This window comes from Gigantopelta aegis, chromosome 6 (assembly GCF_016097555.1).
Source record: "Gigantopelta aegis isolate Gae_Host chromosome 6, Gae_host_genome, whole genome shotgun sequence".
Classification (NCBI taxonomy): Eukaryota; Metazoa; Mollusca; class Gastropoda; order Neomphalida; family Peltospiridae; genus Gigantopelta; species Gigantopelta aegis.
In genome coordinates, this window is record NC_054704.1 from 68064632 (window position 1) to 68085040 (window position 20409).

At 38.1% G+C, this 20409-nt stretch overlaps 1 protein-coding gene and 1 long non-coding RNA gene across 2 annotated transcripts in view; one reads left to right on the forward strand and one right to left on the reverse strand.

The window, feature by feature from the left end:
* The window catches only part of LOC121375951 (cyclic nucleotide-gated cation channel alpha-3-like), a 112761-nt gene that overhangs the window by 30664 nt on the left and 61688 nt on the right, over positions 1-20409 (reverse strand). Inside the window, exon 2 of the mRNA XM_041503693.1 lies at positions 14980-15218. Within this exon, the coding sequence (XP_041359627.1) occupies positions 14980-15192 (213 nt within the window). The 5' untranslated portion in view covers positions 15193-15218. The remainder of the gene's footprint in view (positions 1-14979; positions 15219-20409) is intronic.
* LOC121375952 overlaps positions 1-20409 on the forward strand; it is a 37009-nt gene that overhangs the window by 14737 nt on the left and 1863 nt on the right. The window contains exon 2 of the long non-coding RNA XR_005958376.1: positions 17252-17349. This is a non-coding gene — a long non-coding RNA (uncharacterized LOC121375952). The remainder of the gene's footprint in view (positions 1-17251; positions 17350-20409) is intronic.

Consider the following 20409-nt stretch of genomic DNA (forward strand, 5'->3'; position numbering starts at 1 on the left):
CTGTCACCAAGTCTGTTCGTGCAATGGTTTTCTAACGATGCATTTCATGCTAGAGCCGAATACCGATAGTTAACAGCAAAGTGCTTTTAAAGAGTTTCCCTGTAGGATTTCTTTTGCTAATACGTCCATATTCCCCGATTTGCGTGAAATCATTACCGACAGACACGCTATTACAGGAACAGGTTTTTGCATATACGTAGATTTCTCTATGGCTGGACATCAACGGTTAACTGTAATGCACTTACAGGGCCGTAGCTAGGATTTTGTGTTGGGGGGGGGGGGGGGGGGGGGGGGTCGGGGGGCAACTGAGTAGTTAATAGTCTAAAACTCCTTAAACGGTTAAGAAGAGAATTTTCTTTTGAGTTTCTATAAAAAAAAGAAATTGAGGCATGGTCAGAAGGCCAAGCACTCGCGGGTGTTCGCTAAACCAGTTTTTGTGCCAGATGTGAAAATTAATGTGATAGGATAGGATACGTTGAAAACCAGTCAAATTGTTTCGCGGTCGCAACGTCCTTTCTAGTCAAGTTATGACAGTAAAAGTTACTGGTCATGTTTCTGATCTTATTAAAGCTTCCTGGCCTGGTGCTTATAAAACTTTTAGAGTCTAGACTCGAGACTCTAATGGAGTCTGAGACAATAAAATCATGACAACGCCATACAAATTGTATGTGTGTGAGTCTGGACTCTAAAAAGTTTTTTAAGCACGGGCCCAGGTCATGTTTCTGACAGTATTGGATCTTCCTAATCATGTTTCTGACAGTATTAAAGGTCTTTGGTCATTTTTCTGACAGTATTAAAGGACTTGCCTGTCTTACAACTGTCTGGTCGTGTTATGACAGTACTAGAGCTGTCATGTTAACTATACATGGTATTTGCCTGTATTACAGCTGTCTGGTCGTGTTATGACAGTACTAGAGCTGTCACGTTAATTATACATGGTATTTGACCATCGTACAGCTGTCTGGTCGTGTTGTGACAGTATTAGAGCTGTCACGTTAATTATACGTGGTATTTGACTGTCTTACAGCTGTCTGATCGTGTTATGACAAAACTAGAGCTGCCACGTTAAATATACGTCTTACAGCTGTCTGGCCGTGTTGTGACAGTACTAGAGCTGTCACGTTAATTATACGTCTTACAGCTGTCTGATTGTGTTTTGACAGTAGGCCCTACTAGAGCTGCCACGTTAGTTATACGTGGTATTTGACTGTCGTACAGCTGTCTGGTCGTGTTTTGACAGTACTAGAGCTGTCACGTTAATTATACGTGGTATTTGACTGTCTTACAGCTGTCTGGCTGTGTTATGACAGACCAAGAGCTGTCACGTTAATTATACGTGGTATTTGACTGTCTTACAGCTGTCTGATCGTGTTATGACAAAACTAGAGCTGCCACGTTAAATATACGTCTTACAGCTGTCTGGCCGTGTTGTGACAGTACTAGAGCTGTCACGTTAAGTATACGTCTTACAGCTGTCTGATTGTGTTTTGACAGTAGGCCCTACTAGAGCTGCCACGTTAGTTATACGTGGTATTTGACTGTCGTACAGCTGTCTGGTCGTGTTTTGACAGTACTAGAGCTGTCACGTTAATTATACGTGGTATTTGACTGTCTTACAGCTGTCTGGCTGTGTTATGACAGACCAAGAGCTGTCACGTTAATTATACGTGGTATTTGACTGTCTTACAGCTGTCTGATCGTGTTATGACAAAACTAGAGCTGCCACGTTAAATATACGTCTTACAGCTGTCTGGCCGTGTTGTGACAATACTAGAGCTGTCACGTTAAGTATACGTCTTACAGCTGTCTGATTGTGTTTTGACAGTAGGCCCTACTAGAGCTGCCACGTTAGTTATACGTGGTATTTGACTGTCGTACAGCTGTCTGGTCGTGTTTTGACAGTACTAGAGCTGTCACGTTAATTATACGTGGTATTTGACTGTCTTACAGCTGTCTGGCTGTGTTATGACAGACCAAGAGCTGTCACGTTAATTATACGTGGTATTTGACTGTCTTACAGCTGTCTGATCGTGTTATGACAAAACTAGAGCTGCCACGTTAAATATACGTCTTACAGCTGTCTGGCCGTGTTGTGACAGTACTAGAGCTGTCACGTTAAGTATACGTCTTACAGCTGTCTGATTGTGTTTTGACAGTAGGCCCTACTAGAGCTGCCACGTTAGTTATACGTGGTATTTGACTGTCGTACAGCTGTCTGGTCGTGTTTTGACAGTACTAGAGCTGTCACGTTAATTATACGTGGTATTTGACTGTCTTACAGCTGTCTGGCTGTGTTATGACAGACCAAGAGCTGTCACGTTAATTATACGTGGTATTTGACTGTCTTACAGCTGTCTGATCGTGTTATGACAAAACTAGAGCTGCCACGTTAAATATACGTCTTACAGCTGTCTGGCCGTGTTGTGACAGTACTAGAGCTGTCACGTTAAGTATACGTCTTACAGCTGTCTGATTGTGTTTTGACAGTAGGCCCTACTAGAGCTGCCACGTTAGTTATACGTGGTATTTGACTGTCGTACAGCTGTCTGGTCGTGTTTTGACAGTACTAGAGCTGTCACGTTAATTATACGTGGTATTTGACTGTCTTACAGCTGTCTGGCTGTGTTATGACAGACCAAGAGCTGTCACGTTAATTATACGTGGTATTTGACTGTCTTACAGCTGTCTGATCGTGTTATGACAAAACTAGAGCTGCCACGTTAAATATACGTCTTACAGCTGTCTGGCCGTGTTGTGACAGTACTAGAGCTGTCACGTTAAGTATACGTCTTACAGCTGTCTGATTGTATTTTGACAGTAGGCCCTACTAGAGCTGCCACGTTAGTTATACGTGGTATTTGACTGTCGTACAGCTGTCTGGTCGTGTTTTGACAGTACTAGAGCTGTCACGTTAATTATACGTCATACAGCTGTCTGGCCGTGTTTGGTTTGTACATTTGCACACCTGCAAGCCTCAAGTCAGCAGTCATGACGTACACGGTGATCAAACATCGATCCGCGACATCTCAAGTGGCGCAGTCCTCATTTATGGATTGACAATTACTTGTGTTTTATATCTGTATTGTCCTAAGTGCCCATTACACCAAGACAAGGAGATCAATAGCTGTTGTATTTAGTCACAAATCGTTCTCGTCTTAGATACCACCAGGAATGTGTAGTTTCAACTCTAATAATTCTTTTGCTTTCCAGATAGAGCCACCATTGATTTGTTTAATTTTCAGGTTTGTGTGTTTTTATCGTGTGCTATTTTTTTTTCTATTGAAAAAACGGATATAGAATATCTTATTATCAATAAAAAAAAAAAATATATATCTAGTGGCATCCCCCCCCCCCCCCCCCCCCTTTTTTTTCCCCAATGCTGTCGATCATATGACACAATTACTATATCTGTGGCCAGTAATGGTTTTTAAATTAAACAATGTGCTGGGGTGTCAGTAAGGTAACTTCTTTTTTCTGCCAACAAAATATAGTACATTAATATTTTCATTTCTTCCAACAAATGAATTGGCAATTAATAATGCCCTATATACTGTAGATGAATCATGATTAGAACCGTGATACCATCAGATGTGTGTATTGTTACACCTGTCACCACACACTTCGTTTCATTTTATTTCAACTTATTTTCGTGCTTATATCCAATTAAGGTTCAAGCACGCTGTCCTGGGCACACGCTTCAGCTATCTGGGCTGTCTGTCCAGGACAGTTGGTTAGCTGTTAGTTGGTTACTGGTTAGTGAGAGAGAAGAGGGTGTAGTGGCCTTACACCTACCCATTGAGTCCTTAAGAACTCGCTCTGGGTTGGAGCAGTTACCGGGCTTCGAACCCTGTACCTACCAGCCTGTAGTCCGATGGCGTAACCACTGCGCCACCGAGGCCGATTCCACACACTTGCGCCTGTTTGAACGTACACGTTTCCTTCAGACAGATGCAACACCTGTATACAGACACACAGACATGTTATGTTTTAAATAAGTCTCACCGTATGCACACAGTAATAAAATGTAATGTAAAATGCAATATAAAAGTACATAAACCGTTTCTTACAGGAATTATGGGAGACTATCGATAATAATAAAAAAAAATAATGTACATGTTATAAAAAGAACGCTCATAAAGGGTTACATAATTTTTTTTAAATATACCTGTATAAAGTACAGAACCGGCGAGGGCCAGACTGTTCAGGAAGAAGACAGAGTCGCTACAAACACGCGCATGCACGCACGCACGCACACAAAAATACCATACATACATACATAAATACATCATGTACAAACATATGTGCATGCATACATACATACATACATACATATACATACATACATACATACATACATACATACATATATATATATATATATATATATATATAAACATACATACATGATTCATACATACACATATGCATTAGTACGTAGATAATATTTCGTGCACAAGTACACCTATACCACGCATCTGTTTGTGTGTGTATGTATATAACACAGATATACACACTTGTACACAGACACGTTATTGATACGCCGTGTCGTCAGTGGCATGCAGTAAATCTCCGTGTTTGTGAGTATAAAACACAGACACACACACACGAACAGAGACACGTTGTTGATACGCCGTGTTGCCAGAGACATGCAGCAAATATCTGTGTTTGTTTGTGAGTGTATAACACAAATACACACACCCGAACAGAAACACGTTATTGATACGTCGTGTCGCCAGAGACATACAGCAAATCTCTGTTTGTTTGTGAGTATAGCACACAGATATACACACCCGGACAGAAACACGTTGTTGATACGTCGTGTCGCCAGTGGCATGCAGCAAATATCTGTGTTTGTTTGTGAGTGTATAACACAGATACACACACCCGAACAGAGGACACGTTATTGATACGTCGTGTCGACAGTAGCATGCAGCAAATCTCTGTTTGTGTGTGAGTGTGTAACACAGATATACACACCCGAACAGAGACACGTTATTTATACGTCGTGTTGCCAGTGGCATGCGGAAATTCTCCGTGTTTGTTTGTGAGTATAAAACACAGATATACACACCCGAACAGAGACACATTATTGATACGTCGTATCGCCAGTGGCATGCAGCAAATCTCTATGTTTGTGTGTGAGTGTATAACACAGATATACACACCCGAACAGAGACACGTTATTGATACGTCGTGTCGACAGTGGCATGCAGCAAATCTCTGTGTTTGTGTGTGAGTGTATAACACAGATATACACACCCGAACAGAGACACGTTATTTATACGTCGTGTGGCAAATCTCCGTGTTTGTTTGTGAGTATAAAACACAGATATACACACCCGAACAGAGACACATTATTGATACGTCGTGTCGCCAGTGGCACGCAGCAAATCTCCGTGTTTGTTTGTGAGTATAAAACACAGATATACACACCCGAACAGAGACACATTATTGATACGTCGTGTCGCCAGTGGCACGCAGCAAATCTCCGTGTTTGTTTGTGAGTATAAAACACAGATATACACACCCGAACAGAGACACATTATTGATACGTCGTATCGCCAGTGGCATGCAGCAAATCTCCGTGGGCACATTGGGATTTAATTGCGGGACCATATTGCAGTCATGATGAGGCACTTTGTTATCATATACATATAGTTAGCGTGCGATATCCCAGACATCAAGCCGCTGAGTCGCAATTTGCTGATCAATACGCACGGTGCATTATGGGATTGCCCACAACAAGATACACGAGCTAAATGAATTACTCTTTGCCGAGTTCGAGTCATTTTGAACAACATAATGTAAATAGCCGGTAAATGAATGAATGAATATCATGTGAGCGAGTCATGTTCGTACAGCTAGAGTCAAATTTTAGATGAGTCCACATCACCTCCAATCCCCCCCCCCCCCCCCCCCCCCCCGCCCGCAATCCAAGACGTCCCATCGTGCGGGCGGGAGGGTGCGTATTTAGATAATACAGTACAAAATCATATATTATTATTGCATAAGGGAAATTGAAAAACAAGATCAAAACCATCCCAGAGAGAGGCTAGCACATACCACGGCCTTTGATATACCATTTGCGTGGTGCTCTGGCTGGAAAGAAAGGCAGAGAGAGAGAGAGAGAGAGAGAGAGAGAGAGAGAGAGAGAGAGAGAGAGAGAGAGAGAGAGAGAGAGAGAGAGAGAGAGAGAGGGAGGGAGGGAGGGAGGGAGGGAGGGAGGCAGGCAGGGAGGGAGGGAGGGGGAGGGAGAGAGAGAGAGAGAGAGAGAGAGAGAGAGAGAGAGAGACAGACAGACAGACAGAGAGAGAGAGAGAGAGAGAGAGAGAGAGAGAGAGAGAGAGAGAGAGACAGACAGACAGACAGACAGACAGACAGACAGACAGACAGAGAGAGAGAGAGAGAGAGAGAACGTGGAAGGGTAGCGTGACAGAGATGGGGATGAGTGATGGTGATACGGAAGGGTATATGCATTTTATTACCAAGAGTGGAGGTCAATGCCACACATGTCAGTACTCTGTTTTAATAATGTTAGTATCTTGGTCTAACGTTTCAAATTGATGGGAAATGGCATTGTTGTTATGAACAATTAGTTAAAAAGGTTATCCCAGTGATAAATTGCTTTCACAGTGTAAAGTATCGCTTGAGTAGGAAAACACTAGAGATGCTTTATAAATCATACAATTTGTCGTTGATCGACTACTGTGACTACACATTGGATAATAGAACTGAACATTGGGTGCTCTTCGACCAATGTGTAGTGCTGTTAGGGGTACTAATCACAATACGAAACATGCTTTATTCATTTAATCCAAGACCCCAGATTCCATAAAGGTAGTACAAAACCAAATAACTTCCGGCTGGGTCAAAGTTCGAGGTGCACCCCAACTTTTGATAGAGAAATTAACACCACAAGTCATGTGATTGCTTATAAATGTGAGTGTGTTGGTTGTAAAAATAATCAAGTTTTATCTGGGCAAAATATGTGTGCAATTTTATTTCATCTAGTACCACTGTGTCAAGCAGCCTTGTGCTTGAAACATGTATGGGGTACCTGTAAAAAAAGTACTCAGATTTTGTGCGGAACTAAGGTAGTCATAGACGCTACCCGTTATCTCTGAAATGAGCAGCTTCACCCCCATTTTTCTGATTCACTTTAAGGGTGAGGGGTGGTAGTATTTATATACGTGGTGTTTATCGATTGATACACTGCAGGTAGGAGTTTTAGCCACATATGTTACTATTGTCGTTTATGGGATTTGGTAGTATACACCCTAAAGCGTGTACTTTTGACAAAAAGATAAACGGTATGACTGCAGTTTTTGTCTGGAACGCCATAATATTTATATTAGACTGTTGAATTATCTCAACAAATTGAAAAAGGCAATATTACCATGTACAAATATACCACATACACACTTTCTAGACGTTCGATCATGTAGCAACCTAATAATCGTTGTTATTATATAAAATTTAGTGAAGTATCTTAAAACATCAGTGAAATAAAAGTGTTATCAGTCACTCAGTGAGGATAACACATTTCAGAGTGAAAATTTCAATCTGAACACAATTTCATCTTATCAAAACAGAGGGCTCGCTTGAGGTTCTTACGTCGCAGGATCGAACCACCTCAGTGGATCCATTCAACTGATTGAGTTTTTCTCTCGTTCCGACCAATGCACCACAACTGGTCAAAGACCGTGATATGTGCTTTCCTTGTCCGTGGGGAAAGTGCATATAAAAGAACCCTTGCTGCTAATGGAACAATGTAGCGGGATTCCTCTAATGAATACGAGTCGGAATTACCAAATGTCTGACATCCAATAGGCGATGATTAATTAATCAATGTGTTCTAGTGGTGTCGTTAAACAAACTGTATTTATTTAACTTATCAAAACGATTTACTTATACATGATTATAAATAACTTTCTACTGTATTAATATAAAATTGGTTTGGTGCATCATTTGCATGTTTCGCTTTATATTTTTAAATTATGTATAGTGTATATATGTCGCGCATGTATATATGTATAATTATCATAATGTGTGCGAGTTCTCGGCTTGGTTCAAATAGGTGCACTGTATATATATATATATATATACTAGTCACAACAAGTTAAGGGCCACGTGGATACATGGACACTGCATCTGATTGGGTAGTCCATTCGCTATGCCGGTGGTATGGAAACACTCTTGCAGTTCATGGACGATGGAATGGCCCACTTGCTACTTGTCTCATGGATATGCTGTCATTCAGACATAGCAGGGCTCGACCACAGTCCAGAATGAGCAGTTTTAATTTTGGTGGTATGGTTATCCGAAGCCAGATTGCAAAGACGTTTATACCCTCCCAACCCTGTTCAAACACGATAAGTGTTAACATAACAAAGGAGGTTCACGTGTACCACGCAGGTTTTAAACAAGTGATCTACTTAGTAAAAAAAATAATTAAAAAGTAAAACAAATCTTGGATTATTTATGTATTTGCTATACGCTTTCTACCGGCAACCAAACAAGCTGTGAGTGAAAGGCTCGTGTTACATGCAATCTGAAATGCTTTATTCAAGTCTGTAACCCACGTTTCATTACCTATCACCACCGTTGATTTTTGTTTAATTTTTTAAAAAGTAAGGTAAAATTTTATACTGACCTTTAACTTGTTGTGACTTGTATATATTTTGAAACCCAAGAGACAACATGTATTTTGTATGTAATGGCTGAAATGATATTTTGTAATGTTATGCATTAGACACCATTTAAAATGTATAATCTATTATGTTTTTGTGTACCGATGTGCCACTGAATGCTTTATGTGTATTGTTCTTACAGCATGTTGCGTCATTTCGTTAAGAGGCAATTATAGGCATACCGCCAGTTTGCTAGTCCACGTCATTTACTCAATAAATATTGCTTAAAATATAATGTTAGTCTAGACATGTGCAGACGATTGAATTTAATTTTTCCATGAAACCAGACTCTCGGTAAACCAAAATTCTTTCAAAACCGGACTATGAGTATGGTCTTTTTAAAATATCAGTACAGAATAGAATCTCTTAAACATTCTCTAAACCGGATATGCTATAAAACTGGACCTTTTACCTGAATCCATGGATGTCTGTTTACTGAGGTTTCAGTGTACTTTGAAATATAGTATGCACCCCCTAAAACATTGCTTGCCATAGTCTAAACCCACCGTAAATTTCCTGTACACGCGCCTGAAATATTATAATACCTGTATAATCATTTAAATCACAAATCCATGTATACAGATAACTATGGTATCGACTAGTTGTCAAGTTTTCACGAGAACTGTTGAACGGAAGTACACTGGATCTTGACGATGTTAGATTGTATGGGTGTGTCGTTAGCATTCACCTTGACGTACTGGAATCGCAAGATGTCATAATAACTCGCAAATAATTGTTTAATTTCGTTGCCGAATCATCCTAGACAATAACACAAGTTATGGAAATGTCTTCTTTGTCTCTGTCCAGCGGTAATGTAAGGATTGTACTACTACTGCAGGTGGAAGCCGACTGCCCAATCAGCTATCGGATGCAATTACGGAGACTTGAATCAAATCGAAGAATTATACTGTCGAGTTGTGTTGATCGCCCAAAGCATTGTGTGGAATCGGTTGAAAATCAAATCGACTGGTTCAGAGTGAGCGTTTCGGAAATTGCCTCACCATCTTGAAAAGCGGTGTAAAGAAAGGACACCGGTCAAAGGAGTAGTGGGCAAACCAGGCGTGCAACATTCCAAACTCGTAGGCGGACAAGATGAAAAACACCCCCAAGTTTTTATACGTTGTCTAGGTCTACTTATTAAATTGTCACATATCAAAGCACTGAGTATTAATGTTAGACAATAATCATTGCAGACACTTCCTTAAGCAAACCTTTGCTAAGGTCTCGCTACACAGATATCATCTGCCATTGTAAATTCCATGTTAAATTGCCCAACGTCAATTGAAGATTGCCAATAGAACAGGTTGTCGTTTGCACTAACAACACATACCGTTGCAAACATACTTTTTAATATTTATAAGCATTTATTTTCATTCCCAAATTGGAGAACATTTCCGTCTCAGTCTGGCTGTAGTATCGGTCCGAATAGGTGGTTCGGGAACCAATTCACACCGGCCGCTTTTACCGCTATACACCCATGTTCTAAAGCGTTAATGCACAATATTGCAATACATCATGGGCAAAATTCAGCCAGAGGCCTTACCATTGAAAAATACAAATTGTTCTAATTCTTTCCCAATTACTAGAAGTGAATATGAGAACCACAGCACATGTCAAATTTAGCAAATATAGTGGACCGTAATGAATGAACTCTCAACCGGAAATGAACTGCGTAGTGAGACCTAACCCCTCGTAGGACTTTACTTTTTATTTAACGTGTGCATGAATATAAATGTGTATGTCATGAGCCAAGTATTAAAACTACAAAATAGCATCAGTATCACGAAGAGTAAGGCGCACATTTCATTTGTCCGCAATCCGTATGCGAATAAGTATGCGTATACGTATATGTAATACATAAGGATACGCAGACGCACACGCGATCGGAGACGCAGAAATGGAATTTACTCGACTTATTTACATAGAAAAATGATTGTTACGGATTACGCATTGCATATTATGTATACGTACATGTATTCGTACACGGGACACTGGCAGATGGATTTGCATCTAATATAGTTAACTGCGTTTGGAATGACTTAAAGCTCCACTCTCTAGTACATATTTAATATTTACTCATTTAGAACAGGGCCCGTGCTTATATAACTTTTAGAGTCCAGACTCAATCTCAAATGACGTCACACGCATACAATTTGTATGGCGTTGTCATGACATTAGTGTCTCAGACTCTATTAGAGTCTCGAGTCTAGACTCTAAAAGTTTTATAAGCACCAGGCCTGGTCGTCATCCTGTTTGTTTTCATCCATAGACTCGTCATTCTTGAATATTCGGTCACCGCAATATGTAATCTGGGTCACGTACACGTGTACTAGTATTTTGCCTCGATAACGTTCTGACGTGTCTGGTCTGTTCCGTTATAGTTTTTACAATTTTGACATCACTTTCATTAGGACATTTGACTATATCCATTAATTGTGAAAACACATCCATGCACAAATCTTTGTTAAAACTACATTCCCTGGAATATTTTTATTATTAAAGCATATAGAACAGAAAATCCAATTACGTTTGGTGCATATATGACGCCACACTCCGCATTGGTTTCACTACGCTGGCTTATCAAGGTCAAAAACAGCCATGATTTTGAAAGTGGAACACTTTTGACGGGCTCGTACCGATCTTGGTATAGAATTCCCCAACAAGAGATCACGTGAGATTTCGCAATTTTTGAACAAATTTAACTGTCTTGATTGAGGGGTTGTCTCATATCTCCAAAATATATTTATATCCATAGAGGTATGGTACAACGCCTTTCCAGGGGTCGGTGAGTGGGGGATTTGCCTTGAAATTTTGACAGTGGCCAGCTGTTGGCATACGCGTTACATGTAAGGGGGTGTTACTAATTACATAACGCTCTAGGGGTAGAGGAAGAGGGTACTGTGTTCGATTTACGTAACATTTTTCAAGACTAGATCTATATGTTATTTTTATTCATTACTTACACCTAAAAAGGTGTTTTTTGGAAATGCGCAGTCAGTCTAGGATCGATCCCCATCGTCGGGTATACAAAAAGACCATGGTATGTGATATCCTGTCTGTGGGATGGTACATATAAACGATCCCTTGCTAAAAGAAAATGTAGTGGGTTTCCAAGGCGCGTGTGCAGGGATTTCAGCAGGGTTGGGGTTATAGACTGTGTTGAGCGAAGTTTATATGGGGCCATGCTACCCCCCCCCCCAAAAAAAAATAAAAAAAATAATACATTTCGATTTTTTTTTAAGCTTGGGCAAGTAAGAGTTTCAACCTCCAATACCCTCCCCTGCACATGCACCCGATTCCTTTCTAAGATTATATGTCAAAATTACCAAATGCTAGACATCCAACAGCAGATGGAAGGAAGGGTAGGATATGTTTTATTTAACGACGCACTCAGCACATTTTATTTACGGCTGTATGGGGTCGAATGATTATTAAATCAATATGCTTTATCTTTGATGTCGTTGAATTTGTCGATTTTAACACGTAAAATTAAAAAGTGAAAACGTTCATTGTCTACTTTAGTATATTTTATTTTAAAAATATATACATGATTAATGTGTTACTAGTATACAAACTAAACTTTGAAAGTTCTGCTAACACTTTATAAAATATCAATTCTGAAATAGGAAGGTACGACTGTCGATAATACGTTGTCAAGATCAAACCGGTTTTAACTAAGTACCTTTTTCTCAACCGAACGTTCTTCGTACAGCGCAAGATTTCTCTTTTAATGTTTTGAGACGAACCCTACAATTTGAAATCGGCAAACGCACGTGTAACTGAAACTGACAACAGGCGTTCATAGCGAACACACACGACTTTTTTAAAAGTGCATTTGAGCTTGTATTTCACATTTGTACATGATGTTATAATATGGTAACCAGAGAATGTAACTTTAAAGCTAAAGTATATTGTTTTAAAATGAACTCCCCCCCCCCACCCTAAAAAACCCCCAAATGTTACATACGTATGTACGTATGTATGTATGTATGTATGCATGTATCTATGTATCTATGTATGTATATGTACATATATGTAAAAAAAACAAAAAACAAAACAAAAAAACAATACAAATACATCGTATTCGGCTGATAAACAAAACATAGTACTAGCCAAATAAATTTAAAACAAGACTGACCGAAAAACAGTTATATTTTGTATATCACAAAATCAATTTCGAATCCCTGGGGCAAAATTAAAAAATAATATTTGTTTAGTTTATAAAACATTCCTGAGCCAGTTCATTCATTCTTAAACACACACACACGCGCGCGCGCGCGCACGCACACACACACACACACACACACACACATATATATATACAGGGCTGAGAGATTGAAGCTTTAAAGAGCTAAGATGAGAGAAAATATAGAAGCATAAATTTAAAAGCTTATAATATACGACTGAAAACAGGATATGATTCCGTGGAGACATATGTAACTGTATCTAGAGAAATGAACAGAGAGACGTCAGTTAATGGCTGATAATCAAGTATATATCGATCTACATCACGCGCACACCAAACGATATCTCTGAAAAGCAAACAATGATTATTCTCGCTTCTTTGTTGTAGAGCAGTAGGCTATTTTATTCCACGCATTAAATACTGTAATGTGTTTTATTGGCAAAATTATTGCCACAGAATGTAGTTCTTAGCTTATTTAAGATGTAAATGTTTGTGACGTCATTGTAAAAAGGTGTATTTCATTGTAAAAAAATTCGTTATGAAGTAGAAACATTCAGTGATAATGAACAGGTAATTAATTGTGCCTGAACGTATTCGACTTGATGTTTTAATTTTAATTTACTATAATCTCTCATAATGAAAATCAAACAAAAATAACGAACAAGCAATAAAAAAAAGAAGAAGAAAAAAAAGAGAAAAAAAAACCCCACAAGAAACAAAACAAAACAAAAGTGAGAAAAAAAGAAATAAAATGAAAAGAAAGAAGAAACAGAAAAACGTGTACATTTATTTACACCAAGTAAAAGTTTTAAAAACATTTTATTGTCCAGATCAGAAAAATAGCAATGTCAGGGATAACACCAAGTAAAACTAGTGATATACGAAAGTGAATACTCTTATTTAAAAATAAATATATAAATAATCCATCTATTAAATAATTAAATAACGTTGTATTAGTCCCATTTAGTAGATATTAAATAGTATTCAATATATTACGTACTAGAACCTAAATAATGTTAATATTGACAAACAAGTGTTTTGAGAACATCACGACGATATGGTATCTTAGTCTTTAGAAGAATCATTGACTAAACGATTGTGTTCAGATAAAAGAACTGGCCTACGCAAGAAAAAACAAAGAACGTAAGACCATACACCTGCAAAAAATACCCTGAAACATTGTTATGGAAGAGCATGTATTGGAATGCTGAAAACAATACGTGTTACAGACAAGTAATCAAATACTAAATATTATACGTGTGGATAACGATGATTTAGAAATTGTCGTTTGTATTGAATTGTAGTGTGTGTGTCTGAGTGTGTGTGTGAGTGAGTATGTGTGAGTGTGTGTGTGTGTGTATGTGTGTGCGTGTGTTTGTGTGTGTGTGTATATATGTGTGTCTATGTGTGTTTGTGTGTATGTGTGTGTGTGTGTGTGTGTGTGTCTGTGTATGTGTGTGTGTATGCGTGTATATATTTGTACGTGTGTGTGTGCGTGTGTGTGTGTGTGTATGTGTGTGTATGTTTGTGTGTGTCTCTGTTGTGTGTGTGTGTGTGTGTGTCTGTGCGTGCGTGTATGTGTGTATATGTGTGTATGTGTGTGTATATATGTGTGTAATCGTGGCCATGATCCAACACCTCATACTTGATGATATTAAAGCTGCAGACATTTGAAGTAAAACCTATATACTGGACAGAGTGAGTGTTTGTTTGGTAGGTAGTAACGTGCTTATATCCCGAGGGTTCAAACACGCCTTTTGTGGGCATGTGGTAATTCAAATTCTGCACACCTCAAACTTCACCTCTCTCCTCCTGTCCCGAACTTAAGTCTCCGACGAGGTTAATCCCGAGATAGGCGTGCCCGAAACCTTTGTGGTATATGGGCACTCCGTCGGCATAGCTCTCATAAATATCATGCATTGTTCCCATAGCAAGAGTTCAAGGAATTTACACGAAGCTTAAACATGTCACTTTTGAAGTGATATTTAGACACTTGACGATTTGGACAGCCAAAAATTAATTTAAGACACAAATCGATAGAATTTTTCCTGAATCATCATTCAAAGCAGGTAACATCAAAAGTAAAAAAAAAAAAAACTCTACCTGAAGCGTGCGGACAAATCTACCCATCGTGGAATTCCGGTAGTGTTCGTCCGCCACCGCCCGCTGCTCGATTCGGATAATCTCGGAGCACGCGTCATCGTCCGTCTTGACAGAGGGTTGGGGACTGAGTCCCCCGTTCTCTATGACTTCCAGTTCTTCCTCGAACGACCTTTTGCCGGTCAACTTGTCCTGAGACCAGCTCGTGGAAGCCATGGCACCACCCTCTTTGTATTGGTCATCTGTAAAGAAATGTACAATATAAATATGCTGTAAAAACATTCGAATTCCATGCGTTCAGAAGGGCGAGCGTTTACAAACAATATGAAGTTAGGAGCTTAAATGTTTTTGGTTTTTTGAAGATCGACCTTGAGCGTTGGACCTCCTGAACACATTATTTGATCACCTTGATCGAGGAGTGAGGCTTAAAGGGACATTCCTGAGTTTGCTGCAACTTTTAATATGTTATCGACTAAGAGAGCCTTTTTAACGATTGTAATTAGATATCAAATATATTTTTCTGCATAAAATATTAGTGGCTGTATATTAAACGTGTTTCTGAACGTTCTAATATTTTTAATAGGTTAAATTTCATTTTATTTCCTAAAATATGATTTTTTCGTACGTACGAAATTATTTGAAGACATAATCCAGTTTGGGCTTCTTACAAATATTAAGACGACCAGAAACACATTGAATATACAGACACTGATATTCTAAACAAGAAAATATATTTAATATGTAAGTTTAATCGTAGAAATATTTTATTAGTCGGAAACATCTTACACTGCAGCAAACTCAGGAATGTCCCTTTAATTGATTGACAGTTCATCTGCATGAGGTGTAATATTTATTGGTCATACGATCGATTCTCGTCTGTAGACATACTTCCATCCAGAGCCTTACGACTGATATACCAACAGAATCAGGGATAGAAACTGAATATTGTTAAACAGTTTAAAATAATAATTTTAAAAAATAAAACAGAAAGAAAATGGTTCTGCCCTCGACTAGGGATAGCGAGTTTTATCTCTCATATTAGGCTCATGTGTCCAGGACAGCATGCCTGAACCTCGGAAATGCATTACTGCATGTCACCACAACTGTTTAAATATCCAATGAGATCTGTCTTCTCCAAGTTTAGATCTTGTCTAGCCAGTCATGGAAGTGGCAGTTTTCCTATAGACGATGTAGTAAAGTAGTATCATCCTGAAAAATGGCAGTCCTTTTTTCAGACAACGTAGTAAGATAGTATCGTCATGGAAAGTGGCAGTCCTCTTACATATCACCTAGTAACATATATCGTCCTGGAAAATGGAAGTCCTCCTACAAGCGAAGTAGGCATGGTTTATGATCCTGGAAAGTCGCAGTCCTCATATACGCGAAATATCTTACTGATTCGTGGAAGCAATCACGACACTGACAAAACAGCCTTCTGACTGCCTTGTACACAGATACGGTTTTCAAAAATGTTCATTTTAATATGTTCAAAAGTACACTGTTGACTGCTTTTACGATTTTGATCATTCATTAAATGAAATAAATGTAATTAAAAAGTCTTTTTGACAAATATATCGCTGATAGAATGACAATCTTGTTACCAAAAGCAAATAAAATAGTGTTGCATGGCAACAATATTCCAAAACGGAAAGTGTTAACCATTTGCAAACACTTACACTGTATAATTAGTTTATCTAGTGGTCATAGAAAACTAAATTTCATATCATTAGATATTTTTAGCTCTGGTTTTATCTATGTGCGGGACGGGACGTAGCCCAGTGGTGAAACGCTCGCTTGATGCGCGGTCGGTTTGGGATCGATTCCCGTCGGTGGGTCCATTTGGGCTATTTCTCGTTCCAGCCAGCGCACCACGACTGTAATACCAAAGGCCGTGGTATGTGCTATCCTGTCTGTGGGATGGCTCATATAAAAGATCCCTTGCTACTAATGGGAAATTGTAGTGGATTTCCTCTCTAAGACTATGTCAAAATTACCAAATGTTTGACATCCAATAGCCGATGATTAATAAATCAATGTGTCAAAATTACCAAATGTTTGACATCCAATAGCCGATGATTAATAAATCAATGTGTCAAAATTACCAAATGTTTGACATCCAATAGCCGATGATTAATAAATCAATGCGTTCTAGTCGTGTCGTTAAACAAAACAACCTTCTTCTTATCTATGTGTATTCTTCACTTAAGAAAATTTATCTTTTTAACAAACGTTTGATGGTAATAATGGAGATATTTGTATTTGTTTCGCATTTCAGTTCAAGCATACTATCCTGGCAACAACGCTCTGCTCCTTTGGATGTATTAGAGAGGAAACCTGTCGACGCATGGGCTATTCTTCCTAAATGGTACCAAGGTATATTTTAAAATCAGGAATTCAGCACTTGTACCATCAACAGAACTTTGCATTTCAATAGTCAGTTACCAGTTACTAACAGAGTGCAAAATTGTTTAATTTTTAGTTTTGGTACAAAGAGAACTGACGGTGTAACATGGCTGTAGCCATAGAACATAATATTTTAACCATACTTAAAGGAACAGAGACTTTTTAACGATTGTAATCACATATCAAATATATTTTTCTGCATAAAATATTAGAGGCTGTATATTAAACGTGTGTCTGATCGTTCTAATATTTGTACTAGGTTAAATTTCATTTTATTTCCTAAAATATGTTTTTTTTTGTCCGTACGAAATTATTTGAAGACAAACTCCAGTTTGGGCTTGTTACAAATATGAAGACAACCAGAAACACATTGAATATACAGACACTAATATTTTAAACAAGAAAATATATTTAATATGTAAGTTTAATCGTATAAATATTTTATTAGTCGGAAACAATGTAGCAAACTAGCAATGTAGCAAACTCAGGAATGTCCTTTAAATATTTAAATTTTATTGTTGGTGTATAAAGTTTGGGTGTTCTAGAAAATTTTCAAAACAAAATCACATTCAAGTTCACTTCTCTATACAAAATAATGACCAAGGGACGTTTTTACAAGATAGTGACGATGCTTTGTCTCCCTAGGATTACAAAGATATTTACTTGTGGAAACTAATGTTTTTCCGTATTTATTCCGCTATTATGAATTTGTGACGGTATTTAATTTAATTTTTTTTTAACGTAAACATAAAACATACTGTAGATGGGTAATACCTTTATCTTTCTATACATTTACACATACATTCACACGCACGCACACACACATATATAGACAACTAGATACATACATACATACGCACGCACTCACGCACGCACACACACACACACACACACACACACAGACACACATACACACATACATACATACATATATATATATATATATATATACAGTAGAATCTCATTGGCTCGAACGCCCAACGGTCGAACCTACCGGTATTCTCGAACCAAGAACAATGTCCCGAATTTTTTCTCTATTAAACCCTTTTATTTTGGTGCTGATTGGTCGAATACCCCTAGGGTCGAACAGAAGGTTTCTCTCGAACCAGTTTATTAGTCCGAACTGTAAAATTAAACATATGTAGCTCGAACGACTAAGTCTATCCGAAGAAATACAAAAAATAATTTATATTTATTTACGAATTTTTCATTGACCCTTTCACGTCAGTCACAAAGTAAGTTAATATAAATTCGGAAGTCGACGAATTAATCCTAGATCATATGCCGGCTTCTCATGTTGTTTATTTAGCACCTATCGGTAATTATCTTTCTAGTACACATAATAGTACTACGATAATCGTGAGCTGAATGAACCTTGCATGAAACACCAATCAATTGGTGAGCCTATATATATATATACAAATAAAAAATATACTAAAACAAACCCCAAAATACATTAAGAAAAAACTAAACCTAAAACAAAACCCAAAACAAAACCAACCCCTAAAGAAACAAAACGAAAAAAATATAACCAACTTACTAACTAACTAACTAAGTAACGAAATAAATAAGCAAACACCCTAACAAAACATCACAAAATTATCTGGGTCTGTATGGCCAAGTGGGAGCGAATAGATGCCTTTTAATTAACAAAACCAAAGAAAACGAAAATATAAAATAACCAAGAAATAGCAATGCTGGTTACCAAGGCAACTACCCATGCAAGGAAGCTTTTATCTATATGAATCAGCGCCAAGATAAATGGGTTTCCATTTCCTTGTGTGACTAATATTTCAAATTAAAAAAAAATATCTCAACATGAAACTGAACACAATACATCAGCGAGTCTAAACTATAATCAAATTCTATTGTGTTGTCTTTGTTCTATGATGTTCTGTTCTGTTCTGTTCTGTTCTCTTTATTCTGTTCTATTCAATTCTATAAACCGATACAGAAGCACTAATCACACTCTTAATTAGCGTGGATGATAAGTTCATGTCAATTGACACCCAAGAGCCGATGTATTTTTCGTGCTGGGGTGTCGTTAAACATTCATTCATTCATTCATTCAAGTTCATGTCAACGACCTATAGCTTACTAAGAGAAATCGGACTTCAAGGGTCGTCGTGGAGTTATTTATCATTGCATTTATGTGCACGTGTCGATATATAACAAGTGTGTGTGTGTGTGTGTGTGTGTGTGTGTGTGTGTGTGTGTGTGTGTGTGTGTGTGTGTGTATTGATGTATGAATATCTATATATAGTATGTATGTCGAGGTTGACTGTTACATACATAGATATTAACGCACTGGCGCAGGGAATAATTAAATCCTTTGTGGCCTCACAAATTGTCCAATGTCGTTGCTGGGACTCAAACCTGTGGCACCGCCGTATCGCCCGCAAATTGCAAGACAAACCACGATGCGCTCTGAGCTATTGAGGCATCCATAAAAAAGATGTTCTTTAACTCAACCACATGCATGGAGCCTACAATGTATGTATGTATGTATGTATGTATGTGTATATATATATATATATATATATATATATATATATATATATATATATATATATATATATATATATATTTATATATGTGTATGTGCGTAAGTGCGTAAATGAAAATCAATCAGAAGAAACACACAACACATTTCCAGAACAAAAAACTCCTCAGATTACAACCTTGAGTAAATTAAAAACAACCCAAACCAGAACGCATTTCCACAAACGACAAATGACATAAAATGCTAAAAAATAGATTTGAGTTCAACTATAAAAAAGTGTTAATTAAGGATTCGCAGTGGAGAACATTCACAAGTGATTGAACGTTATAGGCTTGATTAGGAACGCCAGGAAGACTGCCGTGCGCCTGCATATAGCGAGCAGACGTGCATGCCATAACATATATATATATATATAACATATCTTAAAACCAATATGCAATCACGGGGGTATAGCACTAGGGAATTGGAGGCTTTTTAACAGAAAAGTGTGTTTAGGAGGGCAAGCGATCGCGGTCATTCGCTAGACT